This window comes from Crocodylus porosus, unplaced genomic scaffold (assembly GCF_001723895.1).
Source record: "Crocodylus porosus isolate Cpor-Errol unplaced genomic scaffold, CroPor_comp1, whole genome shotgun sequence".
NCBI lineage: Eukaryota > Metazoa > Chordata > Crocodylia > Crocodylidae > Crocodylus > Crocodylus porosus.
Window position 1 is genome coordinate 12,488,918 of NW_017728906.1, and position 25,975 is coordinate 12,514,892.

The 25,975-nt window shown below is 43.2% G+C and overlaps 1 protein-coding gene across 2 annotated transcripts; it reads left to right on the top strand.

Moving 5' to 3' along the window:
• The first annotated feature begins 1,206 nt into the window (after positions 1-1,206).
• On the top strand, positions 1,207-23,388 carry CD2 (CD2 molecule). Of its 2 annotated transcripts, XM_019528705.1 has the most exons (6): positions 1,207-1,347; positions 7,093-7,398; positions 11,170-11,433; positions 15,689-15,808; positions 21,045-21,047; positions 21,448-23,388. In XM_019528705.1, exons 1-6 carry the CDS (start codon positions 1,275-1,277, stop codon positions 21,660-21,662), a joined length of 981 nt encoding a protein of 326 aa, XP_019384250.1. In that variant the 5' UTR covers positions 1,207-1,274; the 3' UTR covers positions 21,663-23,388. The 2 variants fall into 2 exon arrangements, with proteins under 2 accessions (XP_019384250.1, XP_019384249.1); XM_019528704.1 differs by lacking the exon at positions 21,045-21,047 and having other exon boundaries at positions 15,686-15,808.
• The last annotated feature ends 2,587 nt before the right edge of the window (positions 23,389-25,975 follow it).

The following is a 25,975-nucleotide window of genomic DNA, read 5'->3' on the forward strand; positions in this document are numbered from 1 at the left end:
GATAGGTACAAGAAGAGCGAGATAAAGCAAGATAGAAGGACAAGTGAAGAAGGTGTGGGGAGCAGTGGTCGGTAAATAACTAAAAGGAGAACATGCGGACCTAGTGTGGATGGTTGTAAGAAATATCTTGCCAGTGAGAGAGATGCAACACAGATGGAGCTTGACAAGCTCATCATAGGTGCCCAAGAGAGAGGTGCAGGGAAAAAGAAATGGTAGGACATGTTTTGGGAGCATACATATGCAAATGGAGTATGGGAAAAGGTCCACCACTTTCTGAATATCACCAGAATAAACCTGTTATTAGCACAGGAGATGGTACTATACGGACTCATACCAAAGGGACCAGAGGAAACACTATTAAGGACTGTATTAGCATGTGTTAAAACTAGTTTATGGAAAGTAAGAAACCTCTGGGTGTTTAAGGGATTGGCTTTCACTGAAAGAGAGTGTAAGAAGCTGAGGCTACGTGAACTAAAATGCTGCATCGATTGAGACAAGCTAGAAATTGGAGAGGAAGAAACTGAGTAGAAGTGGAGGAAAAAGGACTAGAAACATTTATTTCACTGAACCAACAGAGAGGACTGATGGGACAGGCAGAGAGTTTCAGGTGGTTACTGAGGTGGTAGTTTTTTCATGGGGTTCTTTATGAAGAAAAAGTTTTCTGTAAGTGTTTAGTTTGAAGTTAGAGAAGTCGTTATAAGCTGTTTAAAGGTTCAGCTGTATATTTTTCATATGTAATTATTTCTGTGATATGAACTTTTGGTAAAATAATACGTGTAGCTTTGTAAGTGTAGGGTGATAAATGTGTTTTCAATAAAATTGGTTAAAAAAAAAAAGGCTCCCATCAGCATGTTTGCCCAATTCAGGTCATGTATGTTATAGTCATATTTAAGTGTTTGTTACATTTAATTAATTTTTTAGTTGGTTTACGTTACTGAGCACATGCTGCTTTTGGCAGCAGTTTAATAATAATGCATTTGATGAGGTCTCCTTATCTATAAGATGAGAAGCTTTTTCCCATGGTGATTGGGTGGGGTGGGGGAGATGAGGGGGAATTCATCTTGTATTTGAGTAAATACGGTACCTTATGAACAGAAAAGGGAACCCAGTTCCACCCTGAATGCTCTTGTAACAGAAATGAAACGTAGTACAAAAAACAGCAGGAGGAGGGGGTAGGAGTTAAAGGGCTGGACTAAGGTGCCGAAAGATTACTTGCTTGCAGCAGGACCTCTTGCCAGGAACTTTCTTTAGGCAAAGACGCACTGTGTGGATATATGGTCTTGAAAATGAACTTTAAGGAGATTTTTCTAGCAAAGTACCTGGAGATTTTATTTTTCAGTGTAAAAGGTGAGTTTTGTATTAGCTTTTGGCTCTTTCAGACTGGCTTTGCATTGCATTTATAGTGTTTAAACTAGTGGCAGAATCCTTGTATTCATACAAGGATTGGGGGCATTTTAATATGACAGCTGCATCTGGGGCACCTATATCCTGACTATAATGGAATCAGGGAATCCAGTTAGGTGGATGAGACCTATCTCACCATAATTGCACATTTGATAGATTTGAACTAGTTATGAGGATTTGTAGTGGCCCTGTCTAAACTACAAATTTTAAACCTCTCTCATGACTTAATTATTGTTAAAACCAGGGGAGCAAGCTATTACCCATATGTTTCGGTTCATTCCTCTAATTAAACTTAAATATGTAGACTTAAATGTGACTGATAAGGATCCCTGCCAAACAGCTTCTGCTTTTATGGTTTAAATGTGAAAGCCTGAGGGACAGTAAAATGGGAAGCCACTTGAATCTTCTGTAAAAATCACATCCCATTCTTCCCTGGTTTCATCCAACTAAATTCACTGGACTTACAACAGGGTAAATTTAGTCTTGGTGCTAGGAGAATTACTTAGACTTCAGAGCAAGTACATCAGACATTTAAAGGGTGTTATGTACCTTGTTATACCTTTGTTAGCCCCTCCAAAACAGCAAATTTCAGATATTTGGGGGCTGGAGTTTTGACACTGATCTCAAAGGAGGCAGGTTTTCACCCTAAAATTCCTAGGCTCAATCCTGAAAACTTCTGAAGTCTTGTCCCTCAGCCTGGCACTGTGCATTAAGTATTGACTTCACTTTAAGTTCACGAGGTGTCCCATTGACTTCAAAAGGATGGTTCACGTGTTTAAAGTGAAGCGGGTATTCAAGGCCTTTTCTGGACCAGAGACCAAGCACCCTGTCAGCTCCAGTCCATACTGTGCCTAATGATATACCTTTTCCTTTTGGCAACAGAGGTTACCTTCCTTAGTACTTACCTTCCTTTGCAAAATGCCGTGAGATTTTTGGAGTATTGTTATTTTGTTCATCCTTTACTCAAGGGAAACCGAAGACCTGAGCTTCCCCTTGCATTTAGAATAATAATTAGTGAACAGTTCTGTTTTCAAGTTCATGATCCTTAACTTGAGGACTGCCATCAGTGAAGCCATTATAGGATTTTTTTGGTAACCCTATTTAAGATATACTTTACTGTGCATTATGTAGACCTCCAGCTCTTTTATAACTGCTTACTTTTTACTGAAGGTAAACAGAATGATTGAAAGTGCAAGTTATATTCAGAAAAAGGTGGCAAAAGCACAAGAGAAGAGAGGGTTTAGGAAATAGTGGGTTTCATACCTACTGATACTATAAAAATTAGGTCTTTTTAAAAATTGTGCTCTAAACATGTAGCTAAACTGTTCACTCACAGATTAGAACAGGTGAAATGGATTCAGCCCACAAGAAGCTTTCACAGATTTATTCTTATCATTCAACTGTAGATCATTCTTGATGGGTGTCTAGGGTTCTCTATATTTCATGGCAAAATAAGTAGATAAAAAAAATATTGTTATGAACTTGATGTAAAAAAAACACTCTTGATTCCTTCAAATGGAACTATCTGTTGAAAAGACTTAAAACCTTGAAACACAACAGTGCTTTATGCCTGAGAACACTGAATTGACTATGAGTGCACTTACAGTTCAAGGCACCTCCAGTATTCTACACGCCTTCTGATTGTAACTGAGCTATTTGCTGCTACATTTTGATTGCTCTGTCCCATAGCACTATCAAAAATGCTGCTTCATTATCCACACAGGTGACTGTGTGCTGGGGGTGCTCAGGCCTCTGTTTCATTGATTTAGGAGATCATGCCAACATTTAAAGATGTAACAGCATTGTCTGCCAATTGGAATACTACAAAACTGTTGCCCCTCAAAATTTGCTTGGTTTTTCACATGTAAAATGCATATTATATAATGCAGAATACATGTAATAGTAAATAATTCTTGATATCTGACAGTAGTCCTGAGCAGAAGCAACTCAATGAATTACTTTTCTTCTTATCACTTAAAATGTATTTACTGGGAACATTAATTTTATTAAAACACTTCCCTCGAAAACTGACTGATTTCAGACTATAGTGTTAGAAATGCCCAATACTTATTACGGAACTTGAAAGTACAGTAATAACATCTCTTTGGTTTGGCAGGCTCTAGTAAGTGATTTCCCGGGTTCTTATGTTAATTATATAGACATAATACACAATATTTTAAGACTTTGCTTAGCTCAAATACTGCTAGCTCTATGGAGCAGCAATTAGGGTTTCATTTTCCTTTTGATGATATATTTCACTATAATCTCACAGATACAAATAACAGCTTTATAATCAAGGATTAGGTATTTTAATAAAGGATTATAATAAATGATTTATAAACATTGCTTTTCTCTACAGGAAAAATGGCTTAAAATGTTTAAAAATAGTTTGGTGTAACTTGTTGTGCTAATAAGCTTTATCCTGTAGATTGGAGGGGATTTAATTTAGTAAATGGAAAACTGAATAATCCCTGGTTATGAATGAACATTTTGTTGCTAATGAATTTATTTCATTTGAAGCTGGTAAGCACATGTTTAACCCCTGTCTTGTCTGTTTCAGTATCATTATTATTCCTCAACTTGACTGCCTAAGGCAGGCAAGGGGCCTACAGAAATATCTGCCTAGAGTCAGTTCCTCATTTGGAATGACCTTCAGGCTTCAAAAACCAAAAAAAATAAAACAACAAGCAAACAGGAAAACTCCGGTCTGCCTCTTGTGTTCGTAAGTGAGGTCTCCCTGTTGTGACTGTCACAGAAATGTGCATGAGATCTTACAGAAGAATATGCAATGTAGAAGCGCAACAGGACAGCTCCGATCTCTAGGTAGTTGCGGGACAGCACTGGCTACTGTGCTGCCCATAGTGGTGGCTAGTTTTGCACCCCTTTCCCACAAGACAGTGCCCGAGGCTGCTGCCGCAGTGTGCCTCCTTGCTCCCAGTTATGTTACTGGTGCCATGGGAAGATGCATGCTCTTTTTTCCATAATAGCAAGATTCACACGTAGCAACTTTTGCTCTTCTTTACTACCAGTATATAGCCCTTTTGTGACACAATGGGTGAATCTACACAAGATGCTTTACTGTGCAGTACAGCAAATTATTGCATAGTGAGCATCTGCGTTTATAGTTGCAGACGCTTACCGTGCAGTAATTGCCTAATTGTGAGTAAATTTGCTACTTTTGAATGCCAGGAGCAGATATATTTGAGATTACTTACTGTGCAGTAGCGCACATGTACATGCCTAACTGTGAGCGAATGTGCTCCTGGTCAGCTAGGCTTGCTTCCTGCCCCAGGGAGCTGCCAGCTGCCAGGTCAGGGACAGTGTCCCCCTGGCCTGGCAGCAGGGATATCCTAGGCCCTGCTCCACTATCACAGGGCTGGTGCTGGGAGATCCTTATCTTCCAGTACTAGACCTGTGGGCTCAGGACCTGGGCTGAGAGATCCTTCTTTCCCAGCCCAAGCCTCATGGTTGTGGGATCCAGGATGGGAGATCCTTCTGTCTTAGCACCAGCTCTGCAGTCACAGTGCTGGTGTTGGGAGATCCTTCTTTCCCAGCCTGAGCCCTGCAGTTACAGGAGCCAGGCTGGAAGGATCTCCCAGCCTGAGCCCCACAACTGCAGGGCTTGGGAAAGATCTTCCAGCCCAGGCCCCATGATTGCAGAGCTGGGGCTGAGAGTTCCCTGCTGCCTGGTCAGGGAGACATTGTTTTTGCCCAGGCTCTGGTGGCAGAGCCCGCCCCAGGAACAGGTAGCTTCTGGTGGCAGAGAGCAATGCTCCAGCCCCTGCCAGGAGACACCTGTCTCCTGGCACCTGGGCTATGCCTAGGGGGGGCCTAGAGCTTCCCCTGGCTGCTGCAGGGCTGCAGGGAGCAGTAGCAGTCTGCTACTAGGAGCAGCAAATCTGCTTCTGTGTTTCTGCATGTGTAAATATGTGCCCAGGAGAGTTTAATCTTAAGTAGTTTCCTGAAAAGTAAACTGCTCCCAGATTATTTGCAAGTGTAGATGCGCCCAGTATCTTGTAGTCCTGAGCAGTCCATTTCTATACAAACCTTGCACTCCACCATGGGATAGAGTTGTTGTTAGAAATTTTGCAGATGGGAAATGGGGTCAAAGGGTATGTGTAAACAAGAAAAAAAATAGCTTTTTCTGCCATGATTTTGCTTTCTTATGATACAAAAACAACTGTTGAAAAGCTGCATGGTCATGGTTATCTGTTGCGTTTTCCCTCATTTTTTTCTGACAGAACCTATGCAACAGAGGTCCTGTGGTCAGAACAGTGAAGGAGGAGACTGGGAGATAGGATGCCTGGGTTTTAGTCCCGTGTCTGTCACTCATTCCCTGTTTGTCTATCATATTTTGCATTTTTTTAACCAGCGAATTGAGGTGTCCAGTGGTATCCAGCTCAACACATGTTAAAATGGCCTCGTTCTCAGAAAACGTGAAACATTTGCTCTTTTAGGCTATCCCAAGCTGGGCACAAAAATCATGGCATTATAGATTTCATAGATTTCATAGACATTAGGGCTGGAAGGGACCTCGGGAGAGCATCGAGTCCAGCCCCCTGCCCAAAGGGCAGGAAGTCAGCTGGGTTCATAGGATCCCAGCAAGATAAGCATCCAACTGCTCATCACTTGAAAATGTCAGCCTTGTACTTACATAGCCGAAAGTGTCTAGTGCTTTTGGTTGCCCATCTGGGGACTCTTAGAGATAGATCCTATTCCAGCTATTAGACATTTAAGTAGACTTAGGCACATAAATGTGATTCTATTCTATACTGTTCATGTCCATGAACATTTGTTAATTTGGGTCCTTTTCCTCCTTGCTGCTTTTTGTGACTTGATTGGAAGGGGCAGATGCTGGGGCATCTACCAAATGGGCATTTACCAAAGTAGATGATTTAATGCAGGGGTCAACAGCCTTTTACTTAGGGGGGCTGCAGCTTACAACCTGGCTAATGCTATGGGCCAGCATTCACACCCTCTCCCCCCTCCCAAGCCACTCCAGGGATGCTGAACACAGGCTGCAACAAAGAAGAACAGCTTTCCACTCAGGTTAAGACAGCTGGCTTTAGCAGCTGGAGGTAATCTGTGTGCCCTTAACAAAACCCAGGCCATATCAAATAGCTAGGGACTGTGCTCCCTTAGTAAAATGTAGACTGAAGCAGACCTTCACAGGCCAGATCCAATCCCACATCTGGCCTGTGTGCCGTAGACCCCTGAATTAATGGGTTTTCAGGACTTGAGCAGGATAGAATAGAATTGTACTTAGGTGCCTATATGCCCAACAAACTCTGGCCAGTACAACGTGGCCAGATTTTCAGAGGCACTGTGCACCTAAAACCCTTACTGACTTCAGGAGCTGTGAGTGCTCTGTCATTTTGAAATCAGGCCCAAGTTTCAAAATAACCCCCCTTGAGCTACCTGCTGGGAACTTGCCCTTTATTTCTCAATGCATCAGAATTACAGCTGTGTACTGGGAGGCATAACTATTTAATGGCTGGTCGCTGCTGTTCAGACCATGAGATGAAAACATCCCTATTAACACATGTTGTTAGTGAAGAGTGGCTTGGAGATCAGTGGGGAAGCATTTGTAACCATGTCATTTAATATTGTAGTGTTAGCCACTAGCCCTCTTCCATAGACTCTTTGGATGTTCACTAATCATCTACATTGCAATTTTTCTCTTTTCAGGTTCACTTGGAGAACCTATGAAGGTTCCAGCGATTCTGAGTGAGTCTGTTCTCCTGAATATTTCTAATCCCCTAAATGGAAAACCACATGAGATAAGATGGCTCAGAGATACACATATGATTGCAAAACTCACCAATTCTTCAGCAAAAGTTTATTACTCCAACAAAACAAAGTATGGCCTTTTTTCAAATGGGACCCTGAAAATTGAACAATTGGTGCAACAGGATGGTGGAAGTTACACAGCTGAAATCTATCACCCTGATGGTACTCTATCAGAGAAGAAGGACATTGTTCTGAGCTTTATTGGTGAGTCTGTGGGCTTCTCTTCACTGCCTGCTTAGCTGGTAGAGCCTCCTTTGTTATTATTCTGCCCTTTTGCTAACTGAGTGTCTCACCATTCCCTTTCTCCCTAACATTACTTCTTGCATGACTACCTGGCAGGGTTACTCCTCCTGTCCCTATTCCCTTTTTCTGTTGGTGGGTAACTACTGCTAGGTATAAAACCCTTTTTCCATCCCAAGCAATGCTCTCCATCCTCTTTTTTTCCTCTGCTGAAGACTGGTGCCATGGCAGGATATTTCAGATGCTGTTGAGTCCCTCTGCTCCCTTCTTCTCACCCTGCTGTTTGATTTCTTCTATCAACTGCCACATTTCCGTTTCTGCCATGTAAGCACCCCTCCATCAGTGTGTAACAACAAATTTTTAGCTTATGGTGAGTGTTTGCTTTGCCACACAAAATACCCAGACATTGTCTGTGGAGGGATAGGAGGTAGAGGTTGAATATCGGAGGAGGGAAGGGTGTGGAGATAGAACTCTTCTAAGCTCTTCATGAAAGAGAGTAAAATGAGAAAGATGTTTGTAGTGCTCTTTGAAACATGGTCCTACATGTTTTGCTGGACTCATCTGGGTGCCATGTACTTGACTTCTCTTAGTAGGGTTCATATACACTGCGGGTCCCTTCATGATTATGTAATCTTCTCTTCCCTTTGTGGGGACTTAACTTCTGGAATGTCAGAAGCCACTTTGGGAGAGTTGTAGTGTACCCATTGACAGTTGATAGCTCTAGCCAAGCCTTTATATCACTCTATGCAGAGATCCCTTTCTTAACTACCCATTCAGTGCTCTGATAAGTAATAGCTTCTTAGCTTGCTTAAACAGTGTGTAGCAGTGTTTTAGGAAAGGTGGTATAGAATTGTGCCCTATGCATTTGTGAAGCCTTTTCCTTCTCTAGTCAATTTTCTTTCTTTTTTTCCCTCCTCATGCTTAGCCTTTAATCCTACTGTTAATTCAGTGAAACTTTCTCAATGCAGGATGTAAACATGGAAACTATTTTCAATTGTGCATGATGCATAATCATTAATAAATGATGAAGTCGGTGGAAATGTATTTATTGTAAATTTCCCATGTCTCCTGCTTTCTATTCCTCAGTCCATCCTTCAAAAGAAGAACTGGTTGAATTTTTTGTTGTTTGGTAAATTTGGACCAACTTTTAAATAGAAAATACAGGGAACGTGTTGGAACATGTTTAAAGTTTCTTTTTCTTTGACCGATTATGAGAGCTGGCTGGAATTTCCTGAATTTTCTGAATCTCAAAGATTTGATGATATCTAAACAGTCTTTAAAGAATGGAAAAAAGTAGGGGGAATTAAAAACACTTATTTTGACAATCCTTTCTGCAATTTGAACAACTCTTATGAATCCATTCAGTTAGTTTTGGCACTTCTTAGCATTTTAAAAGTTTCTTGTGCTGGCTTCTTTGTGGCTCATGAATCATTGTCAGTAACAGAGATCTGCATTTATATCATAGTAAAAACTTTACAGTGAACAAGTAGAAATCAAATTACTCTGTCAGATATGCTAAAGTGCCTATATTCTATTCTGTATAGATTCTTATTCTGTGGTCATTGCCATAATATATGAATGCCCTCCAATAGCACAGTAAGCAACAACTAAGACCTGTCAAGTCTCCGTTTGCCTTTCACACATAGCAGAGTGATGTGCCTTTTGGGAACACATGACAGAAGAAGTAGCATACAGTCATACTCTCTTTCAAAGCAGTAACAGTGACACTGAGTTTGCCCAGGAACAGGCCTGAGTTCTGAGGAAAGTTGCCATTTTTACAGGAGTGTTGATTATAGCCGTTGTGGTCTAAGGGCATAGGCACACAAGGTTCTTTGGGTAAATGAGATATCTTTTATTAGACTAACTAAATAGTTGGAAAAATTGTTCTTTGCAAGCTTTCAGGCATAAGCACCCTTCTTCAGTCTGTTGGTGTTTGTGTGCTCTCCTGGGTGGAATAGAAGCCAACATGCAAAATGCAGGTTGGAAAAACGAAAATGTGTAGCAGTGAGGATCAGAGGCCCTGGGAGACAACAGGTGTGAGACAAGTAGGTGACACCCAGGAGAGCACACAAACACCAGCAGGCTCTCCTTATGCTAGAAGAATTGTGGTTGTGCTTGAAAGCTTGCACAGAACTATTTTTCCAACTATTTAGTTGGTCTAATAAAAGATATCTCATTTACTCAAAGAACCTTACCTGCCACTTTTACAGACACTTTTCTGATCACAACTGCCCCTTAAACTTTTTCCTCTTTCCTTTATACTTATTACCTTTGGGTCCCTACTAAATATTCTCCAGTCTTCTAGGTGCTCAAACTTGAGTCCACCGTTGCAGGTACCATCACGCTAGAGCTGTATAGCAGTGTACTCTTGCCTCTGTGCTCCAGTGACGTAAAGCCTTTCTGTTGTTTCCTTTTTCCACCCCCACTTTCTCAAATGTGGCATTGCTCTTCCTCCAAAGCAACTGCAATATACATTTGCTTGGATGTAACTTTGCAAGTAGATCTTGCTCATTCTGTGTGGAAAAGAGGACATTGCTACCTCCTCTCTTCCTTTCTGTCACAACTGAGTGTCTATTGTTATCTATAGCTGGATGTAGTTGCCCAGGTAATGTGGGCTCTTTTCTCTGTCCTTAAGCTCAGATTTTTACATACAGTCCCAGCTGGGAGAGTTCACGTCCCACATTCAGACTCCTCTCTGTGGCCACGTCTACTTAGCATAATTGCGGTGCTCCAGAGCCATGCCTTTACACTGGCTATACTGCTCTGGGCAGAACAAGACATAAAACAATGTAGCTTTCCTCAGGCAGTGTCACAGCTGGGTGAATTAGCATGGAGGCAAGCTTACTAGCCAAGTCAGTTAGCAGTGCTAATTAGCTAGCCCAAAGCACTGTCTGGGGTAACTACACTGCTTCCAGTTGAGAAGGGATTCCCCACCCAGAGCAGAGCAGTGTGCTAGAGGGAAGCTCTCTAGGGGGAGTGGCAAGTTTATTATGTAGATGTGCCCCATGTTTGCCAACTTGGTTACTGACCAACAAACAATACTCAGACTATGAGGAGCATATTGCTGGCTTCCTCCAACTCATGCTGCTGTATCCCTATGAAAAGGCCAGCCCATGCATCAGCAACAGTTGCACTTCAATCCATGCCAACCAAGCTTGAGTTTAAAGCACTACTTCATTCAAGCCAGGGTTTTGTGTATGGATGGGAGTTGGCCTAGGAATAAAATGCATGCTGGAGCTAAGAATGAAGGAAGGATTAATTGAGAATAGAACCAAGAGACTGGGATCCTCTCTCTGTAGGTGAATAGTGAATCTTATTTTAGCAAGGAATGCTCTATGGCTTAATAGGAAAGGAGGAGAGAGGAGAATGGGCAGTAAGCCTAAAAGGTGTTAAACGTTTTATGAAAAAACAAGCCTGAAGATCAGTCTCTTGATGGCCTTTTTTTTCTTATTGCAGTAGGACACTCTGATCAGGTTCAATTTGCTGTCCATTCTCCCTCCATTCTTTCTGTTGGCATTGCTACATCCTAGCTTCCTCCTTATCAAATAATCTGTGTTTCAATTTATTTTACCTCAGATCCTTCCACAAAAATAATTTGTTGCATGCTTTACATGCCTCTAAAGTCTTCTACATTCCTTTATCTCATGGTGTGGATATTTCTGGTTCTGTTTTAATAATGAATGCTGTAAAACAAAAAAAAATCTTCACAACCTGCTTGTCTCTTTTCTGTTTCAGTGGCTGTCCCACAACCACTGCTCACATGGGATTGTACTAGAAAACAACTTAAGTTGACATGTGAGGTAAAGCAGGAGCCTAAACCAGTTTCTCAGATCATTCATTATGATGACAAACCTCTCAAGGCGACAAAAGAATGGAAATCTCCAAATGGCTCTTGGAATGTGGAATATCAAGGGACTAAAAATGCCTCTGGGAAGTACAGGTGCACTGTTTCAAATGGCATTTCCAGCAAAAGTGATATCAAATACATCAAGTGTGCAGGTACAAAGTCTGTGCTACAGAAATGTCCTCCTAAGATGTACAAGCTTATGAATAGGTGCCAGGCACTGCCAATTCCCAAAGCAGTAGAATCTCAGTAAAATAAAATGGAAGAGTGGGAGGGAAGAAAGCATTTTTGACAGTGTACAGTCATCTCTAGCAGACATCAAAAGTCCTTTCTTAAATTATTATTCCTTATTATGTTTGATCACTAATGTGCTGCTGACGTGCCAGAAACTGCAGAGGTCATTTTAGTTGTAGGGACAAAATGACCCAAGTTGAAATTTGGCTGGCCTATCAGTTGACACCCCACATTTGCAAAGAATAGACTTGATATTTCTCTTTTTTATTCTAGCTGTGCCCAAACATGGCATTAGTTTCAGTGGAGTTGCTCCTGACTTTTATTAGAAGAACAAGAGGACAAAGAGTTTTCCCCCCTTTCTTTTCTTTCATCCGCAAAATTGGTGGTGTCCCAATGGTGCATGGATTTCTTTTACAGCTAGAAAAAAGTCTGTCGTATCGGTATCTTTCTTGCCATGTGCATACCTGTGGGTGTTTGCAGGAAATTAATCAAGCCTGAGAAGCTCAGCACAAGGGCATTAAGTTAGTGCAGTGGGAGTGAAATGAAATGGAAAATACAACTGAAATTTACCCATTCTTTGAACTAAACAATAGCTTTCAGGGAGGGGGGACAGATCTTGTGCTTGAGGCACTGGATGCAGGAGGGCTGCAAGAGCTAAGGGGAGGTATGTTTCACAGAAAAGCCTAAAATGGAATAAAGTGAGTCAGATTTCACACAGCACATGGAAAGACTTCTACGCTATAGGACTGACTGAGCCAAAGGCATGATGGCCTGGCAAATTTAAATACAGAGTTTGCAGTTTGATGGAGGAAGTGGTGAGTGAGGCATATCTACATGGGACACTCACTGTGCCAGGAAGTGGAACCCTCCAGCATGCTGTGCTCCTTCATGCAGGCTGTCTCTTGCATAGTGCCAGGACTGCACTAATTATGTTGAGGACGAGCTATTGGCATGGTTGCTTAGCATTGCTAATTAGCCCAGTGGAAGTCCCATGCAACTCTGGCTACACTGCTTCCAGTTGTGGACACGGCCTGCCCAGAGCTTGTTTGAGGCATGCCACCACTGAACATGGTGAGTTTGCTGTGGAAATTCAGCAGTAAGAGCAGGTGCAAGACTCAAGGAGTGAGTCTGAAGTGTAGCCAGAACTAGACCTAAATGGCTAAACCGATGTGAACACCAGGTGATGGATTTACTACAAGGTATATTCACTGTAGTATATCTTAAATGCTTGTACCTTTTGTATGAGTTTGATGCTTTAAACACTGGAAATTAGGTCCCCAGCTGGAGTAAATTCACACTGTTTCATTGGCTGCAATGGTTTTAAGTCAAGAAATGAGATTCAGGACTAGTGTATAAAGGATTAACATGACAACTCGTTTGGGGAATGACAGAAAGGCTTATTTACTACAAGTATTCACTGTTAAACACACCTAAAGCAAAGAAAAGTCCAGTACTTAGCTGTAAAAGTGACAGTATCTCACCAGTACAGGCAAAGAGGTAGTCTCAGTTTTGTCAGCTTCTCAAGATGTGGATCCATTTAAAAGATTAGTTGGCCACAGTAGCAGTTCTTATCAGAAGGATGTCTCATTCTTGAAGCATGCCCTGTTAGTTGTTTTGTTTCCTTTTTTATTCCCCATAGCTCAGAATCTTCAAAGCATTCTTGTAGTTGTGTAAATCAAGATAGGATCTCAAGCAATAATTAACAGGAAAATCCTGTTAATCATGCTCTTCATTATTGGTTATCAGCAAGTCCCAATTTTGATTGAATTACTTTCCTCAGTAACAAGAGGTTCTCAATTCTACTAAATTGGAATATATCAAGAAACTGATTGACAACCAGGAAAAACACAAGGTTTTTGAGGAGCTGTCCTTGGAAGATCAAGGGGACCACTGAGGCAAAACAAGAGAAAATCAGGAGGAGACACCTATCAAAGACCATATGGAAGCTGTCTCTTCCTATACATATATACGAGTTAATTGCAAAGAAATATTTACTATACTAATTAATCAAGGATAGACATTTCACAGTTACATACCAGACAAATAGCAGCCTGCTTAAAATCATCATAAATATAGTAAGATAAGCTGCTCACTATTTCTTTTCAGAAGGTCTAGCCGCAAACTTACAACCCTCTTGCACTATGCATTTCTATTTTAACTTTTGTGAGCAGGCCCAGCTCAGCTTGAGTTTCACAGTCATCAAAGGTGCTGGGTTGATTTGCATTGACTATGGATATGGCCTTCTGTATTCTTCACTGTGGCTAAGGAGCTGATCTGTATGAACCAGATTCCGGTCCACCTATTAAGCATATAGGTGGACTTAGCAACTTAAGTGTGAACCTATTCTGCCCTCACCAGTCCCTGAAAAACCGCTAACACAAAAATGGGTGGGTCCTTCTCTTCACTGCTTTTGTGAGACTCAGTCATAGGGTAAGGTAGTACTGATTACATGCATGGGTGTATTAATGGATTTTCAGGGACTCCAGCACAGAAAAACAGACTTACACTTGGCCATGCAAGTCCATTTATCAGCCTAATAGGTGGGTCAGAATCTGGGTCTGTACATCAGTTAGCGGCGTGTGGAGTTGTATAATCTGGTACCCCTGAAAATTAGTAACCATTCAGGATGTATGTTGGCTTGGCTTGGTGTCTATCTGCAACACTGACAGCTAACAAAAGCATTTGTCATGGAGGTTGTGAAGAAACAAATATAGCAGAGGTGTCAGAGCCTAACAAAACACAAAAACCATTGTGGCTTTTTTTCTGTTCTAGTTGGAAACCCGGACAACTTTTTTGGCCTTGGGGGGAAAGGTGAGCTGCCCTTCTTAGATTAAAAGGCCTGCAGGTTATAATGAACACTTTACCACTTACATCTTGTAACTTGTAGTAGTTTGGTATGCTGTGGGTGTAGGCATGGGAAGCTGATGCAAGCTGCACACAGAGAAACAGGTAGAAAATGGCTGTGTGTTACACCCTTCTACTGGGTGCCTTGCCTACTTCCCCACTTCCCTTTTGCCAAATCTGAGGTCTGTATTCAGATCAGTTCAATGAGAGCTTCGAGTAAGAAAGGGCTGGCTGAGGACTTCAGCCTTTATCATCATATGGGACTCACCTGCTTGTATGTTTTGGCCAGGCTACACCCAGTAAGTAACTTTGCACCTCAGGCAAGCCCTTAAAATCTTTGAAAGAGCTCTTGAATGAGGACTTTCAACTGGGCAGTCCGGAGGCTGGGGGACACTCCAAAAGCACTGTGGTGCTGGAGTGAAGAAGTGGGGCTGTGGTCAAGCCTATTTAACTAAAGAAAGGAATAGTCCCCATAAACTTGCCCCCTCAAGTCAAACAAGACTTTTTATTCTGAACTGCATAAGGTCTGGCTTCTCGTTTTTGTGTTCCTCACTATTTTGTATTTGCATGCATCTCTTCCATCCACGTTTCAGCCAACACTGGAAGAGGGAGCTAGCTCTCTCTTGTAATGTTTCAATCTGTTCTCAGTGTATTTCTGGCTCAGTAGGAAACTCTGAAAAAAGCTTGTTTTTATCAGATGCAGACCCATTTTTGTGCAGTCAGTGCATTTGGGAAGTCCGTATAACGTTCATGGGGGATCCAAATGTTTGGTTGCCTATATATAATCAGATATTTAGGGTATGCCAATCAATAGCAGAAGGTGTAACTGACTGTTACATGGATAAAATGCCTTGGCATTCCTATAAATTCTGCTTTAAATGTTTACTTCAACTCTGGCCACATAAACTATATATTCCATGAAAATTTGGCAGGAAGGTGGAAGCGTACCTCTTTCTGTTTCAGTAGCATTCTATAATATGCTGAGGTAGCTACTAGGAACCAAGCATCCTGGTCTCTATTCCAAACTTGGCTGCTCTACAGTTGTGAGCAACAGCAAATCATGTAACCATTTGCCCCTGAGTTTCTGTAAAGTGGGAATAGTAAATCTTAACATTAATGTCTCATGTGGGTGTTCTGAGCCTTAATTCCTTGCTGGTATAAGTGTTTTGAGATTGTGCTGTATACCCACGGTGTATTCATGCCATCAGCATCTATGCTGTAAGCTTTACACATGTCTGTCCTCTCAAGAATTGGGACCAAACTCCTGACTTAGCTTTGGAGTTGTTTTCTCTCTCTGTGACATTTGTTTTTTTTTCCCCCTCTGATTAGCAGGTCTGGACCTCCTTCTCATCCTGTGCATTGCAGGAGGTGCTGTCGTCTTTGTCATTATTTTGGTTCTGCTGATTTATTATATCAGGAGGAAGAGAATGGAACACTATGAAGAAGAAGATGGTAAGAGTTTGAAGCATTCATGTTGCTGCCCAGTCGCCTAAAATCTTTCTTTCTCTTTCAAAAAACCGTCTATCTAGAGATGAAGGATATACTGAAGTCTTGAAAGAGAGTGAGAGAGAAAGAAGGTATGGGGGAGAGAGGGGTCAATTAATTTTCACAGAGATTCCTGTCCAACAGTCAGTTTTAATTCTGGTTTCTGATGATTATTTTTAACAAGATGATCCTGTTTTGAAGTTATGTTTATTTATGAATATTGGGAAAATGGACTCTCAGAAACCTTAGCCCATAAAAGCACTGATTAGTTTTACATACTGGGTGTTTGTACACTTTATGGTCTACATTTGGGCTCCTCAGAACAGATTTTCTAATAAAATGAAGCCATCTGCAACCTCACATTTGAAAGTGTAGGCATTATAGAGGCATGCACATATAGGGATTGGTAGAACTATGCGGAATTTCAGCAGCCGTTTCATTTTAGAGGTATTTTGGCCCGTTTTGGCGCCCAAAACACCGAATCTGAAATGTAACAGAGGCTCCGAAACGTCTCAGAAATGAAACAAGACGAAACAAAATGATCCAAAACATTTCAGAAATGTTTCAGAGGTGTCCCTGGGAAGAGTCTGGCACAGCCCTGCAGCCCTCCTTTTAAAGTGCTGGGAGGCTGGGGGTGGGCGGGGGCTGGGGCTGGGCAGGGCAGCCATGGGGGCTTCTCCTGCAGCTCCCCCCACCGGGGCAGAGGCAGGCACAGCTGGAGGGGCTGCAGGAGAAGCCCCCCATGGCTGGCCTGCCTGGACTCATCCCCCACCCTCCCAGCACCAAAAAAAAAATGTCCCATACTCACTGGCTGCAGGAGCAAGGCTCAGGGCCTCTGAGGGCTTGTGGCAGAGCCCCCCTGCACAGTGTGGGGTAGCGAGGATTGGCCCCCCTCGCTTGGCACCTGCATGGCAGATGTTGCATAGTGTGGGTGCAGCACAGCTTGGCAGGGTGCCACATGCTGTCTGGGAGCTGGTGCTAGGCTCCAGGTGACTGCTGCAGCTGCCACAGCTCCCAGACAGCACATGGTGCCCTGCCAAGCTGCACTGCACCCGTGCAATGCGACAGCTGCCACATGGGTGCTGGGTGGGGACGTTATTCCTGCTCTCCTCTGCTGCCCCATGCTGTACGGGGGGCTCTGCCCCAAGCCCTCAGAGGCCCTGATCACTGTTGCTACGTCTGGCTTTTTTAATTTAATTTTTATTTTAAAGTGTTGGGAGGCTGTGGCCGGGTGAGGGATGTGGCTGAGGCTGGCACAGTCAGAGGAGCTGCGAGAGAACCTGCAGCCACCCAGCTGTGCCTGCCTTTCCCTGGCCAGTCCAAATCTCCAAATTAGCACTGAAACAGCGTCAGAAATCCTGAAACAGATTCGGCTGAATCAAAATGGAACAGTGATCCGAAACACCAAAACAAATCACTGTCCTCTGAAACGGTGGAATCTGAAACTGAAATGAAACACAGCCATTTCGCACAGCCTAGCTGATGTTCATCAACTTTTTGACACTTATTTTGGAGACCTCTCCTAGGGCTTGTCCTACTAAAAAATAAGGTTGTTTAGATGCCCATCAAAATTCAGCTACCCAATTAGAGGCACTTTAAAGAGACCAGCTATTCAGAAAATGAAGGGCATTCATTCTTTCTCTTAAATTCTAGCTCTGTTAAGATGTCTGAAGTTGGACATCAAAACACTGACACTTATTAATCCAAAGTTACTAGGCAGTTTTCAAAATTTAGCCTATGATTTTTTAGCTTTGAGTATCACAGGAAAAGAAGGAATGCTATGTAATGCTGCAGCTCTACTAGATTATGCAATGTGGTGCCTGCAAGACCAGGGGGTTGGGGTTGGTGGCCCAGGTGTTGACCCAGTTGTTCTGCATTCTAATTAAAATATTGCAGCATCACTGCAGTGTCATGTGTATTAAGGCACCACACATTTATAAATGGCTGAGGGACACTTTAACTAAACCTTGCTGAATGAGATTTAGATTAAGCTTCCTGCAACCATTTTAAAGGCTCAGGGGTTTAATACACATGACAGTACAGCGTTGTAATTAGAGTAGCTCTTGGGAATCACTCTTATTAAAACAGCACTGCCCCCCCAACTCTGAGCACATGTGTAGGCAGCCTACGTTCCTAAATCTAATTAAAAATACAAGAGAAATATTGATTAAAAAACCCATTAACAATGAAGCTGTCATGAGAGGTGAATTACATAATTACAATAAACAGAGCATAAATTAATGCCACAGTCTAATTAAATATTTTCATGTTATGTGTAGCTTTAATAACTATGGCCAATGGCATAAATTTCTCTGTAACTTTTTTCTTGGAAAATGTTACCTTCACTTTGCAGACCTGAAAGACTTAGATAGTTTGGCATCTAAACTTCTGGGTGCTTGGCTGAATCACTTCCAGACTTCAGAATTACTGAGCTTGTCTTTACCAGAAATATAGACATGCTCATTTATGTTCTAATTAGAGCCTTACCATCCTGTGTATAAGCCCTTGTGCATTTTAAAATGGCTGCAGGGGTGCTTTATTTAAACCTTATCAAAAGACGTTTAGATAAAGTGTCCCATGGCCATTTCTAAATGTGAGGGGGGCTTAATACGTGTGACAGTGAGCCTTTTTAATTACAGCAGCTGTCTGGGAACTGCTGTAATTAAAATGCCCCTAGCCCCAAGCCTGAGCACATGTATAGGCAGTCGTAAGTTTTACTGGAATACAGCCACCATGACTCACAGTGGGGCCAGATCCAGGGAAGGTGCAATGGTGTGGTCACATTTGTCTGGTGTTCATTTTTCCAGTAGTGGAGCAGAGCAGAGAAAGGTGGGGGCAGAACACAGCTGTGAGAGGTGTAGCTACCAGGACAGATTAAATATAGTTAATGTACACAGGGCTGTTGCATATAATATGTCAGCTGGTGACACATAAGCTCTATTGAAACCAAAAATACATCCATGGCCAATAGATGTGATGTTGTCTTGGTTGACACCATGTATTCATGTGCTTTACAGGTTTTTTAGTTACTATTAAGGTGTATTCTAACAATATTTCTCTAGAAGGACCAGCTCTGAGGCAAGCGACTTCCTAGGTTGGATTGGTCTGGAAATACCCTACCAAGAACCTCTCTCATATTATGGGCCTGCTTTTATTGCAAAAACCCTCAAGTTATAATTTAAGTGCTGCTCCTAATTCTCTACTATCCACATACAAAATGTCTTAGCTTAAGTATGGAGGTGTTTTTAACTTGAGTTAGCTAACCCATGTGGGGGAGTGTAGGCTAAGGTAGGAAGGAAGGGGAGTCCAGGGATAAAGATTGTATCCTAGAGTTTAGGAGGTGTAGATCCAAGTCCCTGCTCTGTGACTGATTTGCTTTCTGACTTTGTACAAGTCCATTACTATCAGTTCCAACCTGTAAAAAGGGGATGAGAGCATTTCTTTTCTTCACAAATGTGTTGTGAGGATGAATGCATTACGGACTGCAAGGATCTAAGGCATGATGGGTATGTGTACATGTTGCCTTACGTTGCTGTAGGCATGAACAGTGCATGCCCCTGGTGGCTCAGGAGGCACTGCCGGTGGTAGGGGGAGAGGGTGGTGAGTGCCGGCCATGGGTTGGCAACCACCCTCAGGCACTGCCGGCAGCAGAGGCAGTGGCCAGGGGCGATCAGGGACTGCCCAAAGATGCCAGCGGTGAGTGGCAACTGCCCACAGGTGCCACCAACAGTGTCGGCGGTGTCTTTTTGCAGAGGGTGCACTGACATGCACAGGGGGTGCATGTGCACCCATGTGCACTCCCTATGCATTGCCTCTGGTTGTAGCAATGCACTACATTGCCCTGTGATGTGATACAGCGACATAGTAATCACATGAGTCTACACGTGATCAGCTGCTACTTCATTGTAGCAGCACACTGCCCCATTTTAGTGCACCACTATGGTGAAGTAGCAGTGAGATCTAACCATGCACTGTGCATACAGCGCAGTATGGGTGGTTACTGTGTCATGCTTTAGTACTTCCAAAAGGAAATAGTAAAGCACAGTGCAGTAACAACATCATCATAGGTGATGTGTAGACATGCCCTATGAGTACTTTGGTGTAAGTGGCTTACCTACCCAGCTGGCTTCTGTAGGTGGGCTTTTGCTCCCTGAAGAACTCCTCAGCCAAACCTCTCAGGAAATTCAGTCTTTAGGCCACCAGCAAGCTACCAGATAAACAAAACAAAATCTTCCTGTCCATCCCAAGCATTCGAGGAGAAGTGCTTTGACTCTGGCTCTTAGCCCAGTAGCTTAGTTCCGTTCTTGTAGCAAGCAGTTGCATATACTAGCAGTCAGGACCCTTTTACGGCTGTAGGCTGGATTGAACCAGTTTGGGTCAAAGGCAGGTTGGCGGATGGGTGGGCAGGCACTAGGACCCAGGCACTGTTGCTGCTTTCCCCTTCCTCCAGCATGTGGAAAACATCCACCAGTGTCACTTTTCCCTGAGGTCGCATAGGAAAAGTGTCTGCTGCTGGCATGCCTGCTGTCACTTTTCCTGTGGTGACACTGGAAAAGCGACTGCTATCAAATACCCCCATCACCCAATTGCACTGAAGCCCCGTGTCTGCAGGCTGGATCAGAAGGCTCAGCACCTTCAGGCTGTAGGTTGCTACCCCTTGGCATACACAGCTTGTTTCCTCAACCCCAGCTTATTCTTCTGGTAGCTTTGCAACTGGGCTTCTTCAACAGGGCTGCCTGGTCCCTCTTAAAGGGACAGACCACCCCGTTACACTTAGGTATACAGATAGTTTGAGTAAACAGAACTCCTCAGCTCTTAAGATGGCCAGGTGTGGACACATGATAACTGTATTTGACTATCTGTGGGCCATCAGTGCCTTTCTGCAATTCCCCATATATGACTTATCAGGTTCTCCCACAATTCACAGGGAAAGGATTCCAATTGTAGGGCAGCTGCAGTACAAAGGATCATGGTATATGGCTGTAGCATTACACATGATCACATGTCATGCTAGTGAGTGCTGTGCCAGTGCCAGTAGCAGTGCCAGTGCTTGAGTGTTATCTTGCAGCCTGGCTGGTTTCACTCAAGACAGTGCTGACATACTCTGAATGCTGAATGTGAGAAAAAGTTTGAGGTAAAGTTTGAGCTTGGCTGTTCTTGAATCTAGCATCCTCCCTTTATCTGCAGGAAAGGTACAGCGTAGATGGTAACAGAGCAATGTTCTTTCATATAGTTCCCTTCTAGACTCCACCTAGTCTTCAAGGGAACATGTTGAGAGGAATCAAATCTCCATTACAAATTTCACACTTGGCAGGGGGGTGAAGCTGACTAAAGTAATCTGCGAGTGCCCTCCCCTCAGCTAGTCAACACTGAGGCCTTAGTGGCAGTCAGGAGGAGATGGTATATACAAAACTTATTATATTATTGAAAGAAGTAGATTCCCTGACACCATTGTGGTTATGTTCCAAACCATGAAAGCTTTTGACTGCTTGGCACTATCCAGGTCTCCTTTCTCTTGCATCAACTGCTCACCATAACCAATGCCACATTCTGTTTTCAGTCAAGCTGGGTTGCTAACTAATTGTTCACATGTTCTGTTGTTGCAGATGAGGAGATGCCAGTGCAGATTTTTCCAGTGGAAGATGGAATGAAGCAGCGGGAGCTTCCGCCTCCTCCAGGTCATGCTCCCCAGAGGCAGCCGAGACAGCTACAGAGACCACCTCCCCAGTCTCAGCCTCAAGCACAGCAACTCGCAGCGCCCCCACGGCCCAGACCACGCACTCAGCAGAGACCTCCAAACCGCATAAAGGAGAGAACATAAATGCTTGGCCAGGAGGAACAGACATTGCCCCACAGTCTTCCCTGATGTGAGCCACCAGAAAGATAGCCTTGCAAATAGCCAGGAAATCCTTCATACTTTCAGGACTCAGCAATGCAATGGCAGCATTTGTTGAGGAGGATCACTTCATATACACTTATGTCCTATACACTGAATCTGAAGAGAGCCAGTGATGTGAATTGAGTTGATCAAGGTTCATCATCTTTGTCATTTTCCCCCTGCGTACACCCTGCTAATGTGGAGCCTTGAAATCTACTTCATTGTGCTTTGCTTGGTTTCACCAGATTTTACAGTCTTTCTGCTCTTGGGAGAGATTCTATCTAGAAGTCTCTACAGCTCTAATGAGATGCCACCAACTCATTCCTGTTGCATGATTTTAACACATGAATCACTCTCAACACCTAAAGGCATGCAAACACTTCCTGAGCTGTTGCAACCAAATACTTGACCTGCTGATGGTCAGAAAAATAGCCCTGTGTATTAGTGTGGGTCTGATGCACAGGAGTCCTGGTAAGAAATTGAAACTGTGTTTCAAGGCCCCTTCATGCAAACTAGATCAGGGTTTCTGAGGCAGACACACGTCAGCATCTATTGCTTAGTGAGATTAATGTTACAAATCCCACCCAGAACCAAGCAATCCAATTAATATCTATGTTCACTGAATCTGGATGGCTTTCTTGTCATCACATGGTAACCTCTTGTTCTTGGAACGGGTCTATGTGTTGGCCAGTTCAGATACTAAGGCTGGTGTTCCACCTTCAGCCTCCTTGCGTGTGCCAGAGGGGGATGTTTATTATCTTGTTTTTTCTGCAAGTGCTCCTGCAGCTCTTATACTTGTCTGCCAGGTCCCCATCCAAATCAAAGGCTTCAGGAGGTCTTGTTTGTTCTTTTTGTCCTGTGAACTATTTAGCAGAAATCTGACACTGTGTGCTTCAGGTGATACCCAGAAGGTCCTTGTTTGAGAGTTCTGGATACAGATAGGCTTGTCTCATGACACATATCCACTGATTTCTGTGCTAACTGCTACAATAACTACCATGTCCATAGAGTAGCAATCTATTGAAAGCTCTCTCTTTAGTAGAGAAGACAATGCTTGGCTGGACTGCAGGACTTTGTATGTCACGGGAAGGCATTTTTTCTTATTCCTCTGAACCTTGGAGACTTCTCTAACTTCTCTCTTTGGCTCTCAGCTGGGACAGCAGCAGAGAGCCCAGCCTTCTGTTTTTTACTATATTGTTTTGAATGGATAAAACAGGCCCTCTGACTGCGCACTGAGCAAGGGGTGGAAATGAGATGTAGTGTGAATAGAACCTCTGCTGGAATTGCTACTCATGGAGCATTTCAGTCGTGGCTCTTCTACTTAAATCAGATGAATGTATTGCATGTTTCTGGGCTTGGAGTAGTTAATGTATTCCACTGGTGTTAAAAGATGTGTTTTGACTTTTTTCAACGCACATGACTATTTTGAGTTTGCCAGTGTTGTTGCAGGTGGAGGGAAAGGGACTGGGGAGAAGATGGATGCCCTGCCTGTTGAGTTGCTTTGCTTTGTTTTTCTTCAGATGCTACTCAATATGACCTCCTGACTCCATTTCCTGCAGTCTGTCCTAATGCTTCCATTATTTAAAAGTTTATTGTTTCAATATCCTGTACTTTATTTTGCATGTGAGTATTAGTGTGGTGAGTAAATAAATAAAGATTAACAAATGGATGATGGGGCTTTAGCTAATGCAGATCCTGAATTTTTGACAATAGGATTTCATATTCTTATCAATGAGGCCATGAAAATTGTGTGATCCCAGAGTTCAAAGTGCAAAACTGTCGGTGTCTAAGAGGAAAGATCCTTATCACTTTAGTGGTAGGGAAAGGTACCTGATATGTACTGCATGGGAGAAGAGTGTCTATGTCACCTGATATTCTGAGATGGATTGCTATGCCCAGCCTGGATCTCCAGAGGTTTATCTGAAAGGTCCATCCTTAGTTACCATGAATTCATTTATTCCTTCAAGTGAGAGCAGGGGGAGGAGGCATGAGTCTGGGTAGAACTGAATAGGGAGAACTAGGCCTAAGAGTGGGTGAGGATTTCACTGTCATCCTGATGCCCAACATCCTGTAACCCAGTGTTGGGGGTGGGGGCGGGTGGGCACCCTGTACCCATCCCTGATAATGCACTGTTATGGGTTAAAAGAATAGAATAGAGCCAGAATAATGATCAGCTACAGCATTTGCTCTATGAACATGTTATCCCTCAATCCTCTCGCTGCCCTATGCTGCCCCTCCTCTTTCAGAGTGATTTCCAGAAGAGTTGAGATATCTGCAGGGTGATGGGAGCTGACCGAGCTTCTTCACTGCCACAGGAAGACCCTTTTAACAAATTTTCACTGCCCAGGAAGGTGGTGTTACCTCTCAGATCCATGTTCTTGGGGAACCCTAACACAGGACTCAGCCTGTCTGACTCGCAAAGAATTTCCCCCTGCCTCTCCCCTCCTCTACCTGAACAAGAACTGATTATGAAAGACAAGATGCAGTGGGAGACACACCTAAAGCCCTCCAAGATAAGGGTGACAAGAGTGAAACAACTGCCCTAGGTCTCATTTGCATCTGAGATGGAACCAGATGACAATTCATTTACATGGGAGATGGAGAACAGAGAGCCCAAAGCAAAGACTGCAGTGAATTCTGGGATCAGAAAAGCAGGGGAGCACTGCATGATGGGGAATCTGTGCTCCAAATGCTAATCAACTCACATATACATACACCCAGCTCAGCATTTATCAGACCAATTCTAATCTGGATTTATAAAGGACTTTCCCTACCCTGCACACACACCTCATCTAAGCAGAAGTAAAGTTTAATAGGCATCTTGGGCCATACATTCTCCAGTCCCACTATGGGAAGCCTATTTAAACTTGAGTGACTAAAACTCGGTTGCCGGGTTAAGGAATGCTGAGACAAAGAGACTGAGTCAGAAGGGGTATGGGCAACATTTGAACAATGGTTAAGGGTTCATCACAGCATCCAGCCTGTTGGAGCCCTGACCACAAATGCTGTCGTACTTTCCCCAGGATGACTGGTGGAAGTCCTTCCCACAAAAGTTTATGAACACTTCAAGTAATCAGTCCCTTCCAGTAAGATCTGGACAAGTCATGCTAAGCTGAGGCTTATTCACAACAGGTAAAAATCCAAAAACCTGAGGCTGCAAGCTATCTATTGTTTCTGAAAACACAATGAGGTATCCCATCCACTATATCTGCTATCCATAAGAATTTCAAGCTGGCTCCTAAGTGTCTGGCTACTCCTTAAAAACTTATGTTTTCCTGGCTGTTAATCAGTTTCTTGAGATGTTGCAAACCAGATAACCCCTTGTCAATAGAAAAGACAATTATTTGCACTATTAAAAGAATGCTTTGAAAAAGCTGAACTGAGGGTATAAAAATCTGTAAAAAAAAAAGCAGCAAGGTGTGCTTCAAGAGGAGAAATCTCTCTGACACCATCCACTGTTGTTCTCGAGAAGCTGGAAGAAACAGATTGTCTCCCTTCAAGGATTGTGCTAAGAACTTTACCTGTCAGTGTCAGCATTGGAACCCAAGTGCCTTGGACTGGTGAGATCCCAGCTCTCGCCCTCTCTCTTTTCTCTTTTCTCTCTACGCATAGATTTCTGAACCTGAACTGTATTAGTTAAGCTTGAGCTAAGATTCACCAAATACGTAGTGAAACCAGGGTAGTATTGTAATTGTTTGTGTTTGTTTTTCCTTTGCATGTCTATTACTACTAGTACCATCATATATTTCATATACTTAACAATAAATAAGTTTTATAGTCAAACTAATAGTAACTGGGTATATTTTTCCTTCTCTACTTCTCCTTCCCCACTTGCTCTGCAGCAACACTTCTTTTACCAGATGGCTTAGATTTATGTTATAGCCCAGGGGCTTGTGTTTCATTTGCTATTTTCACTGGAGGTGTGGGTGAGGCTATTAGGGGTTGGAGGAGGCCTCATAGGGGACCCATGATGGCGTGGGAACCCCAGAGAAGGCACAGCGAGAGAGACAGGGGCTGCAGAGAGCCTGAGTGCTGGACAAGGCACAGCGAGAGACACAGGGGCTGTGGAGAGCCTGAGCACCGGACAAGGCGCAGCAAGAGAGACAGGGGCTGCGGACAGCCCGAGCACCAGTGAGACCTAGTGGGAGACTGAAGAATGTCCGGTACATCTGCAAGCCTTGGGGTGTGGTACAGGGGTGCTTGGAGCCACCCATAGCCTATTAGGCTGGTGGCCATGGAACACCCATTATAAGAAA